Below are 21,850 nucleotides of genomic sequence, written 5' to 3' on the forward strand. Positions count from 1 at the left end.
TCAGGTGCTGGGCGTCACAGCTTCAACATACACATTTTCGGGGGACACAATTCAGCTCATAACACCTATCTTCCACAATTTAGTTTCAACACAGCTTTTCAGCCCCATCTTGCCCTGCTTGCCTACATTTCAGTCAGCCTCTCTATTTTCCTTTGATACCCTGTTAAATGTTACTTTCCCCTTTTGGAGTGTGTTTCCTGCACTGAAATACTCTTAGAGAAGAAAGGCTTTACTGCTTAGGCATCAAAGGCAAAGCAAGATGAATCGCTGTCCCCGAAGCCTTTATGTTCTTTTCCTAAACATCTTTTCCCCCTATTATTTGGTGAGTGAACTTTCGGTTGGATTTTGTAGGCAACTGAAATATCTGAGGTATCTTGGAAAGGGTCTTATTGAAAGAGAGTCACGTACATGACATTGGGCAGGGGGACAGCAAGAGTCAATTTCCTGAGCACCTACTGTGTGCCAGGCATTGGATAGGTGCTTTATACACTCTCACTTAATAGTCACAACAATGTGGTTGTTTTACACACGAAGGAAGCCAAGCTCAGAGAGCTTATTTAAGTTGCCCAAGGTCAAACGGCTGGGATTCCACTTCAAGTCCATCTGACTCCACACCTGTGCTTTTTCTGCAACATAATATGCTGCTCCTCTAAAAAGACTCAACAAAAGTTCATCTTTCTTCTTCTTATTTAGAAGTCAAAACTGCACACAGCAGAACTATTTCATCATCAACTATACGATATATATAGGAACCAGGTAAAATATGATACAAAAAATTATCCAGTGTCTAGAACTCATTGCAACAAACGAACTTTTCTGCAGGCTGGCTCCTACAAGAAATGACTTTACTTTGAATTTTTGTTTGTAATAGTTTGTTTGAATGTAATTTTTCACATTGATCTTAATTATTTTATTAATTTTACATATGGTATATTTATAAGATATGTTAAGTGTGGCTTTCTTTTTAAAAACCTATTAATTTTTAGAGATTTCTGGTTCTGGTCAAAGTAGAGTAACAGGGACTAGATCTATCTTCCTACATGAAACAACAAAAGAAGGAAGAAAGGAAGAAAGAAACAAAGAAAAGAAAAGGAAAGAAAGAAACATGACAGATCTGAAGATCTGGGACACCAATGAGAAACAGTGATCCCTGAGAGACAGGAAACTAAAATCATGACCTCTATGACTACACCAGCCTCTGCCTTGAGCAAGTTTTCAGGCTATGGTGCAGAGAGAAAGAACACAGGCAGAACCTGGCAAAATCCATCAGTTGAAGAGATGGGGCTGAGAGTGCAGGGGATCAAGGTAGAGAGAGTTCACAGGAAAGTAGAAAGCATTTAGGAGAGTACAGAGGGTTACCCTTGAGTAGGCAACAGAGTACTGATCAATGTGTGCTTGTGAGTAAAGTAGCCAAGGTGGGGCAAAAAATTAAAAAACAAAAAACAAACAAACAAAAAAAACACAGAAGGATTAGAGGTTACAGGCCTGGTGCTCACACAGGGCCAGGAATACTACCTATTCTCACCAGCCAGATGGGAAGACCTCATGACTCATGGGCACTGGGTAGAGTACTGAAGGGTCATCCCTTAGGAGTAGGGAATAATTCACCCCAGACTGCATACTACACCAGTCCTACCTAACAAGTCTTAAAAGCCAGATCTGAAAGGACTAAATTGTTTCCAAATAACTTACATGCATCCCCCCCCAAACTCAATAACATTTACAGGAATACAAAACTACCCAGCACTCAACAAGGTAAAATTCACAATATCTGACATCCAATTAAAAAAAAAAAATTCACCAGGCATACAAAGCAGGAAAATATGACCCATAATTAGACAAAAAAAACCCCAAACCAAAACAAAACAAGCAACCCCCCCCAGAAGAAAACAATCAAATGGGACCTAGAATGGACACAGATGTTAGAATTAGTAAAAAAAAAAAAAAAAAAAAAAAAAAAAATGAAGACAGTTATTATAACTGTATTCTCTATGTTCAAAAGGTTGAGATATGGAAGATTTTAAGGAGACCCAAACTAAATTTCTGGAGATGAAAACTACAGAGTGTGATACAAACATACACAGGCGCACACACACACTGGATGAGATTAACAGCAAATGAAACACTGCAGAAGAAATACTACTGAACTTGAAGAACTAGCAATAGAAACCATCCAAAATCAAACACAGAAAGAAAAATCACCAAAAAATTAACAGAGCATTAGAGAACTATAGAGTAACTTTAGGCAGTCTAATATGCATGTAATTGGAGTCCTGAAGGAGAGGAGGTGGCAGGGGAGGGGGAAAGAAATGGAAAAATATTAGAAGAAATAATGGCTGTAATTTTTCAAAATTTAACAGAAACTATAAACCCACCGATCCAAGAATCTCAGCAAACTCCAAGCATAAGAAACATGAAGAAAACTGCATGGAAGTGCATCACAATCAAATTATCAAAAACGATATAGAAAAAAATCTTAAAACTCAGCCAGAGCAAAAAGAGACATTATATATAAAGTAACAAAGATAAAGATGACAGTAGATTTCTTGCCAGAAACAATGTGAGAATGCAATGGTGCAAGATTTTTAACACACTCAAAACATCTTAGAATTTTACACCAGGCAAAAAACATCTTTCAAAAAGGAAGGCAAAATAAAAACATATCCAGGGCTTCCCTGGTGGTGCAGTGGTTGAGAGTCCGCCTGCCAGTGCAGGGGACACGGGTTCAAGCCCTGGTCCGGGAAGATCCCACATGCCGCGGAGCAACTGTCCCGTGAGCCACAACTACTGAGCCTGCGCGTCTGGAGCCTATGCTCCGCAACAAGAGAGGCCGTGATAGTGAGAGGCCCCCGCACCGGGATGAAGAGTGGCCCCCGCTTGCTGCAACTAGAGAAAGCCCTCGCACAGAAACGAAGACCCAACACAGCCAAAAATAAATAAATTAATTAATTAAAAAAAAAAAAAACATATCCAAACACGAAAGCTCAGAGAATTCATCACCAGCAGAGCCACATAATAAGCTACGTTAAAGGAAGGCCTCTCTGAGCAGGAAGAAAGTGATATCAGATGGAAATCTGTGTCTACACAAAGGAATGAGGAACACCAAAATGGCAACTGTATGGTTAATATATGTTTTAAGAATTTTTTATCATTTAAATCTCTGTAGAAGATAACTGACTGGTAATCAAATGTATTTCAATTAAAAAAAGATAACTGGCAAACAAAAATAACAACAATGTAATGTGGGGTTCATAACTTATGTTTAAAAAAAACAATAACAACAATAGCAAAAAGGTCAAAAAGTGGAAAATGGAAGTAAGGCTTTATACTGTATGTGAAGAGGAATAATATCACTTGAAGGCAGGCTGTGATAAGTTGAAGATGGACATTATAAACCCCGAAGCAACCACTCAAGTTACAAATCAAACAGCTATAGCTAATAAACCAACAAGGACAGTAACATGAAATCATCAAAATATTCAATTAATCACAAGGTAGACAGGAAAAAAGAACAAAGACGGATAAGACAAATAGAAAACAAATAGCAAGATGACCAAATTAACTTTTTTGTTTGTTTTCCTATAAAAAGATTTTTTATTTTACTTTTTAATTTTTAAATCAATTTTTATTGGAGTATAGTTGATTAACAATGTTGTATTAGTTTCTGCTGTACAGCAAAGTGAATCAGTAATACATATACATATATACACTCTTTTTTTAGATTATTTTCCCATATAGGTCATTACAGAGTATTGACTAGAGTTCCCTGTGCTATACAGTAGGTTCTTATTAGTTATCTATTTTATATATAGTAGTAAGATGACCAGTTTTAATGATATCAATAATCATATTAAATGTAAATGATCTAAACATTCCCAATTAAAAAGGATTGTCAGATTTGATAAAAAGGCAAGACCCAACTCTATGCTGACTGTAAGAATCAGACTGCAAATATAAAGACATAAATTGGTTAAAAGGAAAGGGATGGAAAAAGGCATATCATGCTAACATTAATAATTTTTTTAAAAAATGAAATAGTTAAATTAGTATCAAAGTAGACATCAGAAGAATATCACGTGTATTTATTTCACAAATACACTTTATACACCCGTGTTTAGTCTTCCCTATTTTCATAGTTTCTTATGACAAAGGAGTCAATTAATTAAGAGGATATAAAAATCTGAAGTATTTATATACTTAATAACAGAACTTCAAAGTACATGAAGCAAAAACTGATCAAACTGCAAGGAGAAACAGACAAATCCACAATTATGGTTGGAGATTTTAATACCTCTCACTCAATAACTAACAGAACATATAGACAGAAATTCACTAAGGATACAGATGATTTGCACAGCACTATCAACCAACATGAGCTAAACTGCCATAGATGGAATGCTCCGTCCCACCCACAGGAGGAGCATTCTTTTCAAGTACACATAAAACACATACCAAAATAAACCATATTCTGGGCCCTTAAAGAGGTATCAGTAAATTATTTAAAAGTCCTCATGTCATACAAACTAAATTCTCCAGCAACCACAGAATTAAATTAAAACTCAGTGACAGAAAGAACTGTGGAAAATCCTCATATTTGGAAACAAAATAACATACTTCTAAATAACACATGAGTCAAAGGAGAAACCAAGGGGAAATTAGAAAGTATTTTAAACTGAAATGAAAGTGAAAACACAATAAACTAAAATTTGTGGGATGCTACTAAAAACCTCTTAATTTAAAAATAATCTATCGGTATAAAATTCATCTATATGCAAGCTAGAAAATTACAAAATTCACATAAGCACAATTTTAAAAATTGTCTACCACCAAGAGATCATGGTTAACACTTTAATGAAGTTGTTCTCAGAATTGAGCTTGTATCACATTCACCCTAAGAGCTTGTTAAAACATATACTATGGGGTGGGGTGGGGGGGCTCTGCGCCCAGACTTCCTCATCTGGGTGAGGACCTGAGAATCTGCACTGCTCAGGTGACACTGATGCTGTTTGCTGACCTGGGGAGTGTGCTTTAAGACCCACTGCCTTCATGTATGTCCCTTCCACATTTTTTTTTGAAGAGCAATATGTGTGGATATAAACATACATACACTTTTAAAAAACCCAAATGAGATCATATTGTTTATAACCTACTTTTTGCTTTTTAATCAATGATTTCTATCGTTCTATTTTGTAAACTTTTCTTCTCACCAAATAGTCACACTCTATTCAAATTCCTTCATGTGAATAAAGAATGTCCTTACTGTGATCTGTCAAAGCTAACCTCCGATCCAGGACCATGCTTCATATCTGATTATGTCCATTAAGTCTCTCTTAATCTAGCCTCATCCCCTACACCCCCACCCCCACCCCCCGTTAAAAAAACAAAAACAAAACAACAACAAAAAATTGACTGCTGAAAGAATGCATGAATAAAATTTGAACTGAAAAATTGAGGGTATGTTTTTATTCATTTACAAGGAAAGCTCTAAATAAAAAGGAATTAAAGATAGATCTGTAAACCAAAGTATGAAATGAAATGCATAAAGAGGGCCATCTTTATGCATTAGTGCATTAAATTCATTAGGCAGTATCTGATATCCCAGATGTATGCAAAGGAAAGTTTTGGAATAAAACTAGGACTTAATATTATAATGCAATGCCTGGGGCTTCAGGGGACCTTTGCCTCCAGGGAAATTAACCTTTGGGAACCTTTATTTTTTAAGGGCTCAGCAATAGACCTCAGGCATGGTACTTGTAACACATCAACTACTCGGTTTTAACTAACTTAAAATCATCTGTTTAATTTGCATTAGCTTTGAAAAATTCAGTTCAAAGGATTTCACGTGGGTATTCTGGTGACTTAATTGGATTTTCCCCCCTTCAATCTATAGTTTGCTCCTTCTGTTTTAATTTTCTTTTTTTCTCCCTTCTAAAACTGTCTAATTTAAAAGAACACACAGATGCTTAAAACTACTGAAAACAAACGTACAGCTTAGTGAATTATTAAATGGCAAACACCCTTGTATCCATTAACCAAGTCAAGAAACAAAACTCTGTCAGCCATCTTATCCTAAAACCAGCCCCCTCCCTCTAAAAGTAACCACTACCTAGATTTTTACAGTAACCATGTACATTTCTTGATGTTTTATTTCACAAAGTGGTGCATCTTTTAGTCTTCCTTATTTTCAAAAATGTTATGTCCTTCAAGTATCTTTTCACCTATAGTTTCTTCCTCCATCCCTCTCTTTCCCTTATAGTTTATCTGAATAATTTCTGAGTCTGGATTTTGCAGACTGCGCACTCATGGTGCCATTCAACATGTTCTTCTATCCTCCTTATTGAGTACAATTTGGCAGCTGGATCCAACTGGTCCCTTCAGCAAGGCCATACATGGTATGTTGGGAGGAACACACTTAAGTTTTTTGTTTTCCGGTATTTGTTTTTTAATATCATGACTGTGATACCTTTCTGTTACTCATTTTTATGTGAAAACTGTTTCCTAACCTTCTGAGAAGAAAGTATGGTTCATGGCAGCTTTCCTACCTTCCCAGAGCTTCCTCTTCTATTAATTTTGGGCAGTGTTAAAAAACATGGTGGCTTGCTTTCCGAGATTTCCTGCCTCTGTTTCCCTCCCCTTCTCTATTATTCCTCTCTATTGTCCTTACCTGGCTCCATTTCAGTCCCATTCTCCATAGTTTCTCCTAAGTGGTGGCCTGTCCCGGAAGGTCAGTTACTGCTCACTGGAGCTGGACTGTTCCAGCACCATCAGGCCTCTCAGCTTCCACCGTTCGTCTCAAACTGTCCCCCTGGGATTTCTAGTGGCTCTTTGGGGGTTCTCTTCTCCATCCCATCAGACGCCCTGCTGCTTCCCTCTGTTTCCTCCTGGACAGACTCTGATAGCACGCAGACCTTGTGTCTGGCTGATGTTTTATCTCCGGCTGCTTGTACTTTGGGATCTAGGGCTTACACTCTGAAACCTGGTTTTACCATAAATGTTGTCCATGGGTTTTTGATGTTGTTAAGTAGCTGTGTTTATGTGGGTCTTGGGTTTGGGAAGATCCAAAAACTATGATTCCACTTCTACCTTCTCAAGACTATCCATTTTAGAAACCTATTTCCAGGTTTGTTTGTTTTTTTTTAAGACTTATTGATTGATTGATTGATTGACTGCTATGTTGGGTCTTCGTTTCTGTGCTAGGGTTTTCTCTAGTTGCAGCAAGCGGGGGCCACTCTTCATCGCGGTGTGGGGGCCTCTCACTATCGCGGACTCTCTTGTTGTGGAGCACAGGCTCCAGACGCACAGGCTCAGTAGTTGTGGCTCATGGGCCCAGTCACTCCGCGGCATGTGGGATCTTCCCAGACCAGGGCTCGAACCCGTGTCCCCTGCATTGGCAGGCAGATTCTCAACCACTGCGCCACCAGGGAAGCCCCTCCAGGTATTTGTTAAACCAAATTGTTTTAAGATGTAGCCTTCATTAGTCACATACGGTGGAGCCAACAGGTTAGGAGACAGCTGCCACTGAAAAGATGGTTTGTTACGTATGGTTCCCAGGAAGAGGGGGCATGCCACACCATGCAGGGCCATGCGGGGAAGCACCAGGGTCCACCACGAGGCAGAAAGGGTGAGGACAAAGCAGGAGGGTGGGAGGCTTTACTGTGGTTTCCATGGGAAAAGACAAGGTAAGTCAGGGTAAGCAGCTTAGGACTGGCTAGCTTGACATCTTAGTGGGCTCTGGGGTGTAGGGCCGTCTCTAGGTGTCTGATACCGGCCCTGGGATGATTAAGGCAGAGGAGTTTTGTCTCCTGCAGTGTAAGGGCGAGATAGAAGAGGTGGTTCAGAGTATGGGCTCTGGATTGGTTCATTTTCACATGGGAGGTATGCGGGCAGGGGAACCATTTGCTGTGTCTAAGAACTGGCTAGTCCTGGGAAGGGCAGTCTCTCCTCAGTCAACAAGGCCTCAAATGCTGAAGCATTAAGAACACAGAAAATAAGAAAATGCTGAAGGAAAAAAATCAGTGGTTCTCAGGGCCTCAGAGGGGAGAGAGGTGTAGTGGGGATTTTTAGGGCAGTGAAACTATTCTTGATGGTATTGTAATGGTGGATACATGTCATTATACATTTGTCAAAACTTATAGAATGTACAACACAAAGAAGGAACCCTAATTTGAACTTGGAACTGTAATAATAATGTATTAATACTAGCTCGTCGATTGTAACACAGCATCACAGTAATGTATGACGTCAATAATAGGGGCACCGTGCCTGGGGAGACAACATAGGGGACCTCTCTTATCTCTTTACTTTCTGCTCATTTTTTCTGTAAGCCTAAAGCTGCTCTAAGAACCAAAGTCTATTAATTAAAAAACAAATTGACAACACACGAAACCCCATATAGCTTCCTTCCAGCTTAAGAAATAGAATATTACCCATAGCTGTATTTTTCCAGCAAGCTGCCTTTCCCCTGACTCTCTGCGACCTGCCCTGTCACCGCGGCCACTGTCAGGCCGAACCACGGGGCTGCTCTGTGTGGTGACCAGTGACCGGGATGTTCCACCACCCCACCTCTGCTGGCTCCCCAAACTTTCCCCTGTCCTTGGGTCTGCAGTGCTCTTCACCCTTCACACCTGGCACATTCCACAAAGAGGCCCTCCTGGTCTCAGATGTCCATAGGCCCCCAGGAAGAAGCAAAGTCAGAAGCCTGCAGCTAAGCATAGATGAAGGAGGCCTGTCTGACCCCAGAGGGGCTGGGAAACCACCAGTTAGTGATGTCTGTCATCCCAGGTAGGTTGTAGGTTCTATGACCTCAAGGCCCCTAGACAGCATGCATGCTGCTATGGACTGAGTTGTGTCCCTCAAATTCCTGTGTTGAAGCCTTGACCCCCAATGTGACTGTATCTAGAGACAGGGTCTTTAGAAGGTAATTAAGGCTTAATGACATCATATGGGTGGGGCCCTGATCTAACAGGACTGCAGCCTTATGAGAAGAGAAAGAGATCTCTCTCTCTCTCTCTCTGCTCTTTGAGACACAGTGAGAAGGTGGCCGTCTACAGGCCAGAAAAAGAATCCTCACCAGAATCTGATCATGCTGATACCCTGATCTTGGACTCCGATACTGAAAGAAATGAAACATCTGTTGTTCAAGCCACCTACTCTATGGTATTTTGTTAAGGCAGCCTAAGCTAAGACACCTGCCAAGGGTAAAACTTTTTTCCTGGCGTAAAGAAGATTATAAAATGAATGAAAAGATGTCAGTTTTCTTCCTGAGCTTTACCAGTATTTTTTTTTAATTTTATTTATTTAATTATTTATTTTATTTTTGGCTGCGTTGGGTCTTCGTTGCTGCACGTGAGCTTTCTCTAGTTGCTGTGAGCGGGGCCTACTCTTCGTTGCTGCGTGTGCGCTTCTCATTGCTGTGGCTTCTCTTGTTGCAGAGCACGGGCTCTAGGCGCGTGGGCTTCAGTAGTTGTGGCACATGGGCTCAGTAGGTGTGGCTCACGGGCTCTAGGGCGCAGGCTCAGTAGTTGTGGCGCACCAGCTTAGTTGCTCTGTGGCATGTGGGATCTTCCCGGACCACGGCTCGAACCCGTGTCCCCTGCGTTGGCAGGAGGATTCTTAACCACTGCGCCACCAGGGAAGTCCCTTTACCAGTATTTATTTATACAAAACCAGAGTTGTTTATCAGATCACTGAGCATTGTAGCTTTCATGAAATATTGGCGGGCCAGCCTCACTGGTTTCAGAGCCAGAATGCAAGAATAAAATACAGCAGATGGCTGACTGACTGCTATGCCGGGAAGCCTGCTGGGCTCAACACTGTAAAGTATCTGAAATAATCCTCATAATAACCTTGTAAAACAGTCATTTATTAATCCCAGTTTTTTCAGATAAAGTACAAAATCGAAGAAGTTCAGAATCTACCCAGTTGCTAAATGACAAAGCAAATGTTTAAACAGAGATTTACAGGCCATAACACAGAGCTGTTCCCACTCTCCCCAATAGGCCCACGAGATAAATCTTACATATACACCCATCTCTGCTGGCCAGGTGTTTGCAGCTCTTTGAGATGGGGAGATGTGAGGAAAGGCAGCCGAGTGAAGCAGAGAGAACTTGCATCGCCTGAGACGGGCCTGTGTGTGACCCGTGGTCATAACCCTGGTTATGCAGTTCATACTGAATTTGCTCACTGTAAAACACGAATGATAAAGTACCTACCTCGGAGAAATGTTATAAAGCAGAGACGGTAAACAAAGGCCTACGGGCCAAATCCAGCCTACGACCTGTTTTGCTGCAGCGCAAAGAGCAAAAATGGGATTTTAAGCGGTTGGGGAAAAAAAAAAATCAACAGTAGCCATATATTTCATGACGTGTGAAAACTCTACGAAATTCAAATGTCCACGCCCGTGACTAAAGTTTTACTGGAACCCAATCACAATCTTTCATTTACATTATCTATGGCTGCCTTGCACTGAAGTGGCGGAGCTGGGCAGTTGCAACAGAGACCGTATGGGTTGCAAAGCCTAACATGTTTACTCTGGCTCTTTCTGCCAACCCCTGATGTGAAGAATGAATGACGTGAAGTGAAGTTTATAGCAGAGTCCAGGGAACACAGTAGAAGCCCAAGAACAATGAGCTCTCTGCATCCACCTCAATGGCAACCCAACATCTCTCCGGCCTTTTACCAGCCTTCAGACTCTAGGTACCCATTAGCTGGCATGTTAAGGAAAGGGTCTTGATTCCTAAGATCAATAATAGTGTCTCTGCCATGGGAAGGCAAATCAATGGGAAAAAAAAAAAAAAAAGCCGATTAAAAGACTTGTCTGCTTCTGTGGGGCAATCCCACGGGGCAGCTGCCTAGACTCAAGGACAACATGGGCCCGACTTGCATGTAAACACAGCCATCAACTCTATTAATTGACAAGCCATGGGGCAAGTCTAACTGAGGGTAGAGCACAATTGATTACTTCCTAATTATCACTAGTTTATTTCCAATCTTGAGAAACACATCTTAGACCAGGGAAAGCACTCATTCTCCCCTTAAGCTTTTTCAAACCTTTACTATGAAGAACGCTCTGACATGGGCTATTTACGTGATAGAAGTGATGAGAAAGGGGTGAAAGGCTGAGCTGCAGTGCGAGTTGCCTGAACTTACCACCCAGGGATAAAGGTCCACAACCTTGCATGCCGGGGACCTTGGGGGAACAACTAGCTTCCCGTGTATTACGTAGAGATAAATGGGCAAAACCAGTTGTGACAGCCCACGTCTGGGCATTTTGAGAGCAAGCATGCTTCCTGCTGGTTTGTCAGATACGTGAGCAGCCTCCCAAAAGAAGCCTGGCAGAGGTAATGATCACAACAGTAGTATTAAAAATAATAACGACAACACGTCCATGTTCACTGCAGCATTATTCACAACAAGCAAGGGGGAAGCAGCCTAAATGTCCATCAACAGATGAGTGGGTAAGCAAAATGTGGTCTATCCACACAATGCAGTATTATTCAGCCTTAAAAAGAAAGGACATTCTTGGACTTCCCTGGTGGCGCAGTGGTTAAGAATCTGCCTGCCAATGCAGGGGACACGGGTTCGAGCCCTGGTCCTGGAAGATCCGACATGCCACGGAGCAACTAAGCCCGTGCGCCACAACTACTGAGCCTGCGCTCTAGAGCCCGCGAGCCACAACTGCTGAGCCCGCGTGCCACAACTACTGAAGCCCTCACACCTAGAGCCTGTGCTCCACAACAAGAGAAGCCACCACAATGAGAAGTCCGCACACCACAACGAACAGTAGCCCCCGATAGCCACAACTAGAGAAAGCCGGAGCGTGGCAACAAAGAGCCAATGCAGCCCAAAATAAATAAATAAATATTAAAAGAAAAAAAAGAAAAAAAAAAGGACATTCTGACACATGCTCCAACATGGATGGCCCTTGAGGACATTACACTAAGTGAAATAAGCCAGACCCGAAACAACAAATAATGCGTGGTGCCACTCACACGAGGTATCCAAAGTGGTTGAACTCATAGAAACAGAAAGTAGAACGGTAGTTACCAGGGGCTGGGGAGGAGGAAAGGGAGCTGTGGTTTAATGGGTATGGAGTTTCAGTTTTACATGATGAAAATGTTCTAGAGACCTACTGTGCAACAATGAATACAGTTAACACCACTGTACTACTGTAGACTTACTTGAAAATGGTTAAGATGATAAATTTCATGTTATCTGTTTTTGACCACAAAAAACTGTAATGATGAAAATGATGATGATAGTTTCCATAACTAATACTTTCTGAACACTACATACATAGTTCCCAGACCCCGGGCTACATGCTGACAGATACCGTGTCTGATCGTTTCAAAAACCCCACGAGGTGGGCACTATCGTCCCATTTTACCTTCAGGCAAAGTGAGGCACTGGAACGCCAGCAGCCTGCCCCAGTCACCCCGCTGCTAAGAGGCAAAGCAGGGGTTTGGGGGCCAGCAGTCCGACCCACCACTATGATACAACACCCAGCTAGGAAGTCAGCACTGACAGAATCTGGGAAGGAGACAAAGAACCCTATGATGTAAATCTTAAATCTTCAAGCAAGTTAATCTGAGAGCAGAGGTAAAATGCAGCTAGTGTTTACTAGTCTCACACGTGAGTGGCTCTCCCTCAGTTCATCCCTTCAAGACTCGACCTTGGCTCTTCCAAAACAGATTCCATCAGCCAGCCTCTGGGTGCTTTTTGGTCATTATTTCTGTTCCCATGCGCTTTTATTTCACTGCATTTTGGGGGTAAACTTTTATTGAAGATGTGTGTGTGTGTACACACATTACAAGTGTACATGTTACAAGGGTATGGCTCACTGAATTTTTACAAACTGATTGCACCCATAGAACAAGCACTGAGATCAAGAAAAAGAACATGGCCAGGACCCCAGAAGCCCTCCTCGTATCCATTTGCACCACCCCATCTAATACCACAGATCAATTTTGTTAAAAAACCTATTTTTAAAATTATATGAAATTAGCTTTCAGGTTGCAATTTGAAATTGACATAGAGCAAAATATAGAGACACGGTCAGAGCGGAACGGTGACTGAGAGCATTTAGAAAGATCTGAACTTGAATCCTGGATCTATCACTGCTCAGCTGTGTGCCTTGTTGAAAATGACTTACTCTTTAAGCCTGAGCTTCCTTATCAGAAAAAGGAGGTATAATGGGCTAGAATAAATGAACCAGAATAAACGAAATAATGGACATAAACCTATTAGGATGCCTTGCACAGAGCTATTACTTCCTAGAGCACACGTTGGCAAACTACAGCTTCCTATTTTATAAATAAAGTTTTACTGGAACAAATCCATGCCGATTCATTTACACTGCCAGGGTAGAACTGAATAGCTGGAGTAGAGACTCTCTGGCATGAAAAGCCTATTCTAGTATTCACTATCTGGCCCTTGACAAAAGTTTGCTGATCCCTGCTTTAGAATATGGGCCATGTTTGCTGTTGTGTCCACAGGAACTACAGCAGCCTGGTGCATGGTAAGCACTCAGGTAGTGGCCTTTATTTGTAACAATATCTATTTTTCAGTCATCATTAATGGGTTTAGGGAATTTTGCAGTTGAACACATTCCTAAACAATATGATAAGGAAACAGTGAAATCACAAAAGTCAAGCCTGATAAAACTTGAAACAAGTCAGCCCTGGAGGTACCCTGAAAGATTAACAGGTCTGTAAACCCTAGCAAAAGAGAAGCACCCAAGGTCAACACAAAAGGCACTGAACTTGAGGTCAGAAGAAGGTGGTTAGAATCCTAGCTCTGCCATTAGCTAATTGGTTGACCCAGATACGGAACAATTCTCAGTCTTGGTACCCTCACCACTGCTAATTTACACTTGAGAAAAGAAACTCCAGCAGGATCAGAACGGGACAAGACTGGAGTCAGGAAAGCCGCTGGGACCCTGAGCTATGCAGGCAGGGTTGCTAGAAATAATGAGAGAACAAATCTTCAAGTGTCTTGAGAATCATTATTTTAACATAAAACAAGTTTATGAAACAATGTTCCACTGAACTTGCTACACTGTATGATAATTATTTGTTTCCTTGTCAACCTTCCTAAGCAGGCTCCTCTAATGACTGGAAACAGTAACTGTTACTTGCTAGCTGTCCCTTCATATCAGGTGTCTTCTACGGTATGAAGTGTGATGCACGACACAGCACTGGCACAAAATAATTGTTAGATGCATAAATGAATGTGGAATTAGATGTGGCCCGTCTGTGGTCGTTCACCACACCAGAAGGAGGACCGGGAGTCAGGGCAGCTTCCAGTCAACATAAGCACTAGAAACCGGCAAAGAGTGCCTAGAGGTTAGACGTATGTCTAGAAAACACAGTTTGCGCACGTCTTTAGGTGCAGGACCAGTTCCCGCCAGCCATTCCCAGACTCTGCATCAGCCCCGGCCAGCACCATCTCCAGGCCTGATACCATGAACCCCGAACAGCTCTCCTGACTCTTGTCCGATTCCAACCTGGCTACAGTTGTCTTTCTAAGCCATAAATCAGACCATATCACACTCCCTTTATTTCTATTCATTTTATTATTTACTTATTTATTTTTGGCCGTGCCTCGCACGCAGCTTGTGGGAGTTTAGCTCCCCAACCAGGGCTTGAACCCGGGTCCACGGCAGTGAAAGCCCATGTCCTAACCACTGGGCTGCCAGGGAATCCCCCCACGCTCCCTTTAAAATGCATTACCAGCTTCCTAAACACATTAGCTCGGTACAGAACTGTGCTGTCCCATACAAGGGCCGCTAGCTACACGTGTCCACCGAGCACTTGAAATACAGCTGGTCTGGCTGTGAGTGTCACATACATATCAGATTCAAAGACTTAGCAGGAAAAGAAGTGTAAAATCTGTTATTCGTAGGTTTTGAGACTGATTACATGTTGAAATGATAATGATTTTAGATGTGTTAAATCAAATTAAACAGGCTATTAATTTCACTTTTTAAAAACTTTTTGAACATAACTGCTAGAAAACTTGAAATTAACTGAGTGGTTCATCTTCTGTTTCTACTAGCTGGCAATGGGGCAGAAAGCCCTTCTAGATAGACCTGGCTCCTGTGCTCTCTCTCACCTCCATCAGCGGAGCCCTGCTCCCTCACCTCTAAACTTCAGCCTTATCTGCAGGTTTCTGAATAGCGCACTTGCTGTCTGGTCTTTGGGCATCTGGTGCCCCCTCTCCCTGGAACATTCTATCAGGGCAGCTCCTACTGGCCTCATAGGACGCTGTTTCGCAGTATCTGTGAAGGATTTCCTAAACACAAATGTTGTTTGTTGCTCCCACTGCCCAATGCCCCCGGGCTCCAGTGGACCACCTGCCACACGTCCTGAACTGGCCACTGACTCAGTCTGATGCCCCACCTGGATTATACATTCTCTCCATCTCACTCCTGTTGGATCCCCAGTGCAGGGGCCAGCAAAAGTTCCAGGCACTCAGTGTGCGCGGAATAGAAATGCAGTCTATGAACTTACACCCTAACAGGGTGTCTCATCAGAGGTAGACTAGGATACAGCCTTAAGAAAGTGCCATCGGCCAAAAGAGAAAAAAGAACAGTACTCTATGTTCTAAATTTGGGGTTCAAATCAGTGAAACCTTTTTAAAGAACAACATGACATATTTAGCAAACTTTAAGATGCTCAAACCCACGGATGATGCAACTTCCGTGCCTTTGGATCTGAACTACTGAGAGAAACCCTTGACCACAAATGCAAACATGAACGTATCAGTATGTTCACTGGAGCATCATTTGTAAAAGCAAATGATTCAGTACAACCTAAGTATCCCACCCTTTACAGCCAAGGTTGTAAGTTATGGCACATCCATTCAGCAGAACAGCATGAAACTGTGAAAAGGAAGGAAGTGGATTCTATGTGCTGAAGAGGAAAGATGTCCAAGATATATGAGTGGTGTGTGGGTGGAGTATAGGGCATTGTGTATTGTTTCCTCACATTATCGTATTTCAAAAATATGTGTTTGTTGAAACACAACATTGTTAACTATACCCTAATATAAAATTAAAAAATAAAAATAAAATAAATGCAACTAACACAACATTGTTAATCAACTACACCCCAGTATAAAAAAAAAATTACATGTTTGTGTTCACATATACACAGACTCTTATCAGAAGGATACACAAGACACTGGTGATGGTGGTTCTTAGAGGGAGAGGTGGAGGGAGATGGTGAGGCGGGACAGCCTGCACTGGGTATTCTCTTTGAACTTGCTAATCATATGCACACGTTACTTTCAAAAACAGACTATCAGGGGCTTTCTGGGTACGTCTTCTGTTGTACACTTCCGTATGGCCAAGGAAGGTCCCCATTACTTCCCTCCCCCAAGTCGAACAGACGGTAAAACAGCAACATCCCAATGGACATCACCTACCGTGATCTTCTTGTGGTCGGGAAACTCGAGGCCAAAATAGTCTCCTTCCACGAGGTTGAGGCGGCTGCACACCGCATCCAGCAGCGCTCTCCCGGGGGCTCTTTGCTGGGAACAGAAACAGCGGGAGTTACGCCCTGAGACAGGCAGCAACGGACGCAAACCGCGGCTCCCACTACAGGAAGCCGCTTCATGCCCGAGTCTGTACCAGCTCGCCACCAGGCACCGCCACTACACCCTGGTCACCGGCCCCGTGCCCACCACCAATTCCCTTCTCGTGCTGCCCTCACACTCACGTGCTGATCTCTGCCATCTCCTCCCTACCCCAATGCCAGGCACCACCCCCCTTAAAAATAACAGGCAAGGGGCTTCCCTGGTGGCACAGTGGTTGAGAATCTGCCTGCCAATGCAGGGGACACGGGTTCGTGCCCTGGTCTGGGAAGATCCCACATGCCGCGGAGCAACTAGGCCCGTGAGCCACAGCTACTGAGCCTGCGCGTCTGGAGCCTGTGCTCCGCAACAAGAGAGGCCGCGATAGTGAGAGGCCCGCGCACCGCAATGAAGAGTGGCCCCCGCTTGTCGCAACTAGAGAAAGCCCTCGCACAGAAACGAAGACCCAACACAGCCAAAATAAATAAATAAATAAATAAATAATTTTTTTTTAAAAACAGGCAAATACCATATGATATCACTTATACGTGGAATCTAAAATATGAGACAAATGAACTTATCTGTGAAACAGACTCACAGACATAGAGAGCAAACCTGTGGTTGCCGGGGGGAGGAGGGGCAGGAGAGATGGATTGGGAGCTTGGGATTAGCAGATGCAGACTCATATATACAATGGATAAACGACAAGGTCCTACTGCATCGCACAGGGAACCATATTCAATACCTTGTGATAAATCATAGTGGAAGAGAATATGAAAAATAATGTATATATATGTACAACTGAATCTCTTTGCCGTACAGCAGAAATTAACACACCACTGTAAATACTTAATAAATTACAAAAATAATAGACTTTATTTTTTTAGAGCAGTTTTCGGTTTACAGAAAATTGAACAGGAAGTAAGTGGGGAGAGTTCTCACGCACCTCTCCCCACCACACCCAGTGCCCCACTTACTAACATCTTGGATTAGTATGGTACATTTGTTACAATTGTCGAGCCAATACTGATACGTTATCACCATCCAAAGTCCATAGTTTACACTGGGATTCACTCTTTGTGCTGTATCGGTCTACGGATTTCGACAAATGCATACTATCATAGAGCCCCCATAACAGGATCACACAGGAGAGTTTCACCAGCCTGAACATCCCCTGTGCTCTCTTCTTCCACCCTCACCACCCCCCAAACTCCTGGCAACCACTCATCTTTTAATCGTCTCTCTAGTTTTGCCTCTTCTAGAATGTCATATAGTTGGAATCGTATAGTATGTAGCCTTTTCAGATTGGCTTATTTCACTTGGCAGTATGCATTTAAGTGTCCTCTATTCTTTTTATTGATGAATAATATGCCACTGTGTGGATGGACCACAGTCTGTTTATCCATTCACTTGTTGAAGGACATCTCGGTTGCCCAAGTTTGGGCAATTGTGAATAAAGCTGCTATAAATATTAGTGTGCATTTTTGTAACTTTTCAACTCATGATCCCATGCTCTTTTTGTGGCAGTTGAAAGCCTGTCCCTGTTCCTCTTGCCCCCCACCCCCCCGCAAATGTGGCAGAATGTACGGCTTTCTTCTCTAGACTTTGCATAGACTCTCATCTAGACTTCACAGGAACTGAGGGTAAAGGCCGTAGGTTAATTATTTATTTATTTTAGGCCATAGGTTATTAATCGCCTTACCCACAATGCCTAAATGCCAACCAGTCTTGTTGAAATGAATGAATGAACAAATGAATACAATTACTCACTCCACTGTATTCTCTGTAGTTAAACATCTACGAGTCTGTCACCCCAGTGAAACTCTGGGCTACCTGTTCACCTTTCTGTTCCTATTGGCTAGCACAGCCCCTGGCACTCCCTCAATGCCTGCTGAAATCAATACTATAACATGTATTTTCTATACCCTGAATCTATAAAACCAGCAACTGGAGACAACACTGCCTTGAAACATTTTTCTCGCAGCGCTTGATCTGTGTGGTGAAATCGGATCCATTTTGCAAGTGGGTCGTTAGGAATCTACCAGACAGTGAAGAGAAACCAAGGCATATGATTCTAAACTCTTTAGGGTAGAAAGCGGGTTCATATATATCATCTTCCCTTTCTACCCTAAAGAGCTTAGGAATCATATGCCTTGGTTTCTCTTCACTGTCTGGTAGGTTCCTAACGACCCACTTGCAAAATGGATCCGATTTCACCACACAGATCAAACGCTGCGAGAAAAATGTTTCAAGGCAGTGTTGTCTCCAGTTGCTGGTTTTATACTTTCACTTCCCCTCTGCTAAGAGCAGAGCAATTTAGGAGCCAATTAGTAACCCAGGAGACTAACTGGCAGTAGCAGTCAGAGCCTGACAAGTACAGTGATGGGCACATCCATTAGGCCACCCAGCAGCGTGACCTGAGGAGCCAGCAAAGATGCTTCCGTGTCCAGCGATAAAGCATCTTTCTTTTTTTTTTTTTTAAACAGACACCACTTTATGCTCCCATATTCCTCATGGTTGAAATCCAGAAGATATTCACACTTATCTAAGGGCATGCGGTAGTCTCCATGGATAATCCCAAACTCACCAGGCTCTAGACTTTGAACGCCTGGTCCAAGGGTCACCAGGAGAGTCGTTTCACTCTCCCTGATGGCAGGACTAACATGTAATGGTGTGTAAACCCCGTCCTTGTCTGTCAAACGTATCCCCCCCCCCGCTACCCCAGCACACACACCCCTATGTTTATCCAGTGTTGACAGCCGAACGGATTACTGGTCACCGATCTTATTTCCCACTTCTTTGTCAAAGCAACGCACCCTCGGTCATGCTGAGAGCACTGGGGAATTCACCAGCCGGGCTCACGGGGGTCTTGAGTTCAATTCCTCACACCTGCCTCCATAGAGCCGTATGAATAACTTAGGCATGGCTACTTGCTCGAGGTCCTCTTCTCTGGCCAGTAAAATCTGCAGAGGCTAGCTAGTAAGAACATGATAGAAATGGGCCAGGTGCTGAGAAGCTGTGGAAGAATTCCTGTATCATAAGATCTTTTTAAGAGAAGACCACATTCCAGTTTCACCATTCTTCTTTCTCACCATTCTTGACATTTCCTATTTGTTACAAACTGAACCACCAATTTATCTGACCAGCTGGCAAGCACTCACGTCTCCCAGAGAATTCCTGGAACTAAGTGAATTTGATAACTTCATCTAGATTTACAGAGTCTGGGAAATGAGACTTTACAATTCAACGCTGGAAGTCTAAACAAGTAAAAAATCAACATACAATGGATGCCTTTATGGAATGATGTTCAACTAAGCACTTCATGGAACACCCGAGGAGAGGTAGAGTTACCCTCTGAATCAGGTCCTTTACCGAGTCAGCAGAGATTTTTGTGACCACACTGAGCATATCTTGGTAATAATAAGAGGCTGGAAATAGATGCTTGGAATCTAGTTAATATATAAGCCTGGTCCCAAGTCTTAAAATTTTCCTTAAAGTTTATTATTTTGTACAAATCTTTGATGCAAAAATGACTTTTCAATGGGACCCAAATTTTTATATAGGGAGAAGTTAATTTAGAGTTTGAACAATATTATATAGTTCCTAAAATTCATCTGTAAAATAGATGTCTTTAATGCATTATATGAATTGTCCTGTCAACATTGGCTATCTTCAGGGGTATAAGGAAAGCCAGCATGTAGAATTACTAGAAAGTATTTATAAGGGTTGAAATGTAGTCACTAGATGACAATTTCATGGGTAAATGGACACGGCATTAACTTCCCAATGTACACCAGGCAGCTATGGCCTAAGATGTTCCTAGACAGACTTCACGATACCAAAGTTCAGGGACACTGTTTCCCTTTCTTTTAGGGGTTGGTGTAGAAATGTCTGGGTTTAATCAATGCACCCAGGGCTGAATTCCGCTTCGGAGAAAGCATCTCAGAGAAGGGAAGCAGGAAGAGTTTTATCCACATTCTTTAAGAAAAATTATCCCCTCTTTCTTTCCAACAGTGGATTCACTCAGGCTACAGCATCGTTTCTTTACACTTGCCACCAATGAATTTTCTGAACTTCACATTAAAAGTAATTCTGCTCAAAAATCACACCACAGAATATAAAATGGATGGTGGCAATGGTTGCACAACCCTGTGAATGTACTTAATACCACTGAATTGTACACTTAAAAATGGCTAAAATGGTAAATCTTTTGTTGTGTTCATTTTACCAAAATTTAAAAATGCAGAAAAAAAGACCAAAAAAAAAAAAGTAACTGAGGATGGTGTTCACATCTACATACAAATGACTGAAGAGGGTTATTCACAATAGAATCTGTTTAAACTATTTTTAAGAACAAGAAAATCAAGAATCCACTCCCTTTACATTAGATCTTTGAGAAACACTGAGGGGTAGGACCCAGCTCAAGTTGAGCGGCTGTGAAGAGCCGTATCACATGGGGAGAATGAGTGAATATCCGTGTGTGCGCTAAAGGCTGTTAATATTTCTCAGCACAAAAGGTTCTTTTACGTGTCTGGCGAAAAAAAAAGGCATGATATGAACATCGTTGGAAGTAACCACAAATTATGCACCCGGGGCAGGCTTTGCACGAGACAGATGATGGGGTTCAACAGCTACAAATCCACCAGCCCTTTGTTGCTAAAACAAACCTATAAATGAGTCAATAAAGTCTGGATGTGGGGAAAGGTGGCAACACCGTAGACTAGGCAGGTAGAACACAAAGAGGAGACGCTCAGGAAAATTCATCTGTAAACGTACTTTCTCAAAGAGTAACTTACTTTAAGATACACACACACACACACACACACACATATATTTATGGCTGCACTAATTATCATACATGAGGAAGGAAAATCAAATCACTTAGGCTTCATCTGAAAACCTGTATCTGTTAGAAATGGTTTAACATGAAAGGGACCTCATGATGAACGTTTTTCAAATTGTCCCCAAGTGTTTGTACTGGGGTTGAGGGGGCAGATCTCTGAGACTCCCACACCCTCTAAGAAACTAAGAGTCTGGCTGACCCCGCACATGGCCAGTCTTGATTAAAATAGTCCAGAAGTGTACTCCTTACAGAAAAGAAACCAAATAGTAATTATATGTCATATTTTGGAGAACAAACCGCTTATTAGTGAAACCACGTAAGCAAATTTTTATCACTTTTTTCTTACTGGCTACTTTAAATTATGCTCCGAGAGGCATCTGAAGTTTAATCTAGTGCACAAGTAAGGTGGCCGATTGCTCATTGCGCGTCCCCACT

At 42.2% G+C, this 21,850-nt stretch overlaps 1 protein-coding gene across 4 annotated transcripts in view; it reads right to left on the minus strand.

The window, feature by feature from the left end:
• Nucleotides 1-21,850, minus strand: part of FARP1 (FERM, ARH/RhoGEF and pleckstrin domain protein 1) — a 293,546-nt gene that overhangs the window by 90,293 nt on the left and 181,403 nt on the right. For 3 of the 4 annotated variants that reach the window (XM_082434609.1, XM_082434610.1, XM_082434611.1), the window contains exon 3: nt 16,426-16,530. The exons of the other annotated variant lie outside the window; for it this stretch is intronic. In XM_082434609.1, the coding sequence (XP_082290735.1) occupies nt 16,426-16,530 (105 nt within the window). The remainder of the gene's footprint in view (nt 1-16,425; nt 16,531-21,850) is intronic. 4 annotated transcript variants of the gene reach the window in all.

The sequence above is a fragment of the Balaenoptera physalus genome, assembly GCF_965194825.1.
Source record: "Balaenoptera physalus genome assembly, chromosome: 18".
NCBI lineage: Eukaryota > Metazoa > Chordata > Mammalia > Artiodactyla > Balaenopteridae > Balaenoptera > Balaenoptera physalus.